Raw genomic sequence first — 1,613 nt, 5'->3', positions numbered from 1 at the left:
ACCGGCAAAGACTAAATGCTTGGTACCTCAACAGCCGTGTCAGTGACTCTGAATAAATGATAGAGACATCCCTTCGTGATCATCCTCCTTGCCTTAAGGTAAGAAATAAACTTACCTCGAGGCTCGACAATATTACACTTCCACTCGTGAACCGATTCATGGGGAAACTCAAACCTGACCCCTTTAGCACGGCAATCAAGAATGGCATAGCACTTGTATAACCAATCCATCCCCATGATCACATCAAAGTCAACCATTTCTAGCTCAATGAGGTTTGTCGTAGTCTCTAGATCTTGAATTATAATCACACAACTCCTATAGACGCGAGAGGATATAGCTGAATCTCCCACCGGAGTCGACACACACAAAAAATGGTTCAAGTATATGTCCTGGTTCTATCCCAAAATCCAAAGCAAAGTACGGAGTAACATAGGAAAAAGTAGATTCGGGATCCATAAGAGCATAAGCATCTAGAGCACAAACAACAAGTATACCTATGATGACATCATCAGAAGCCTCTGCAATAGGGAGAGTAGGCATGGCATAGAAACGAGGATGAGTCCCCTGAGAAGTAGCAGCTGACTGTGGCACCTTTCCTGCACTGCTCCCACTGTGGGCTCCATGGCCCTCTGCTGCTCTGCCCCTTGCCTGAACTAGGTATTACACTGAAAGTGCCCAATGTCCGGGCCTTTTTGTCCTGATCCCTATTGGACCTCTCCTCCTGATAAATCCTCTCGAGATCCATTGCAAGATCCACAAAGTCAGTAAAGGTAGTGTTTCTTCTCCCACTAGATGTATCTTTCCCGATTCCCAAAATCAAGCCACGAGCAAAACGATCAATCTTCTCATCCTCAATGAGGATGAGGTGGGGTGCATAATGGGATAACTTCTCGAATTTGATGCTATACTCTAAGACGGTCATGTTATCGTTCTTTAAGATCTCAAACAATATCACAAGGGCGGCTCTCACTCCCGGTGGTAACCACTTCTTAATGAAGATCTTCTTAAACTCCGCCCAAATCATTGGAGGTGCATCCTCCGGTCGACTTTTCTCTACCCTTTTGAACCAGCGGTCAGCAATGTATTTCAACTGGTGGGATGCCAACTGAACCACCCAGTTGTCTTTAACTCCCAGCAAAGTAGTAGCCTTCTCAACTTCTTCCAAGAAGTCCTGAAGGTCTACAGTAGGATCTGTACCAGTTAAAACTAGCAGCCCATGTCTCACAAATTTCATCGCCAACTGCGCCATGTTCTCAACCGCTGGTGCTCTCATCCCTCCTTGCTGGAGTTCCTAAATACCCACTCGAAGGTTCTGTTAGATCTGCATAGCCATGAGGTCAGCAAAAACATCCATAGCTTTCCTAATATTAGTGAGGCTCTTCTCCAAGTGATTTGGCTCTGAAAGTGGAGCAGGTGCCTCATCAACTTCTTCTTCGAGCTCCTGGACCATCCTTAGAGACATTGGAACTGGCACAGTCCGTGCTCTTGTAGACTTTAGAGGTCGGTCCCTAGGTCTAGCGGGTACCCCTCCCAAAGCCGCATCGGGTATAGGAGCAGCTTCCCGATTCATATTACTGCCACACGTGTTCACCATATTCTGCCAATTGATATAG

The 1,613-nt window shown here is 46.2% G+C and overlaps 1 protein-coding gene across 1 annotated transcript; it reads right to left on the bottom strand.

Moving 5' to 3' along the window:
* Positions 1–508: 508 nt before the first annotated feature.
* LOC142178142 (uncharacterized) lies at positions 509–1,249 on the bottom strand. The gene has a single exon (XM_075247471.1). The coding sequence runs from the start codon at positions 1,247–1,249 to the stop codon at positions 509–511; it is 741 nt and encodes a 246-aa protein (XP_075103572.1).
* Between the last annotated feature and the right edge of the window lie 364 nt (positions 1,250–1,613).

Source organism: Nicotiana tabacum, chromosome 24, assembly GCF_000715075.1.
Source record: "Nicotiana tabacum cultivar K326 chromosome 24, ASM71507v2, whole genome shotgun sequence".
Lineage (NCBI taxonomy): Eukaryota > Viridiplantae > Streptophyta > Magnoliopsida > Solanales > Solanaceae > Nicotiana > Nicotiana tabacum.
The sequence above is the reverse complement of the archived record's forward strand: the minus strand, read 5'-3'. Positions and strand labels throughout refer to the sequence as shown.

Excerpts from the sequence above, each read along its gene's own strand:
- LOC142178142 (XM_075247471.1), bottom strand. The coding sequence starts at position 1,249 with ATGGCGCAGTTGGCGATGAAATTTGTGAGACATGGGCTGCTAGTTTTA.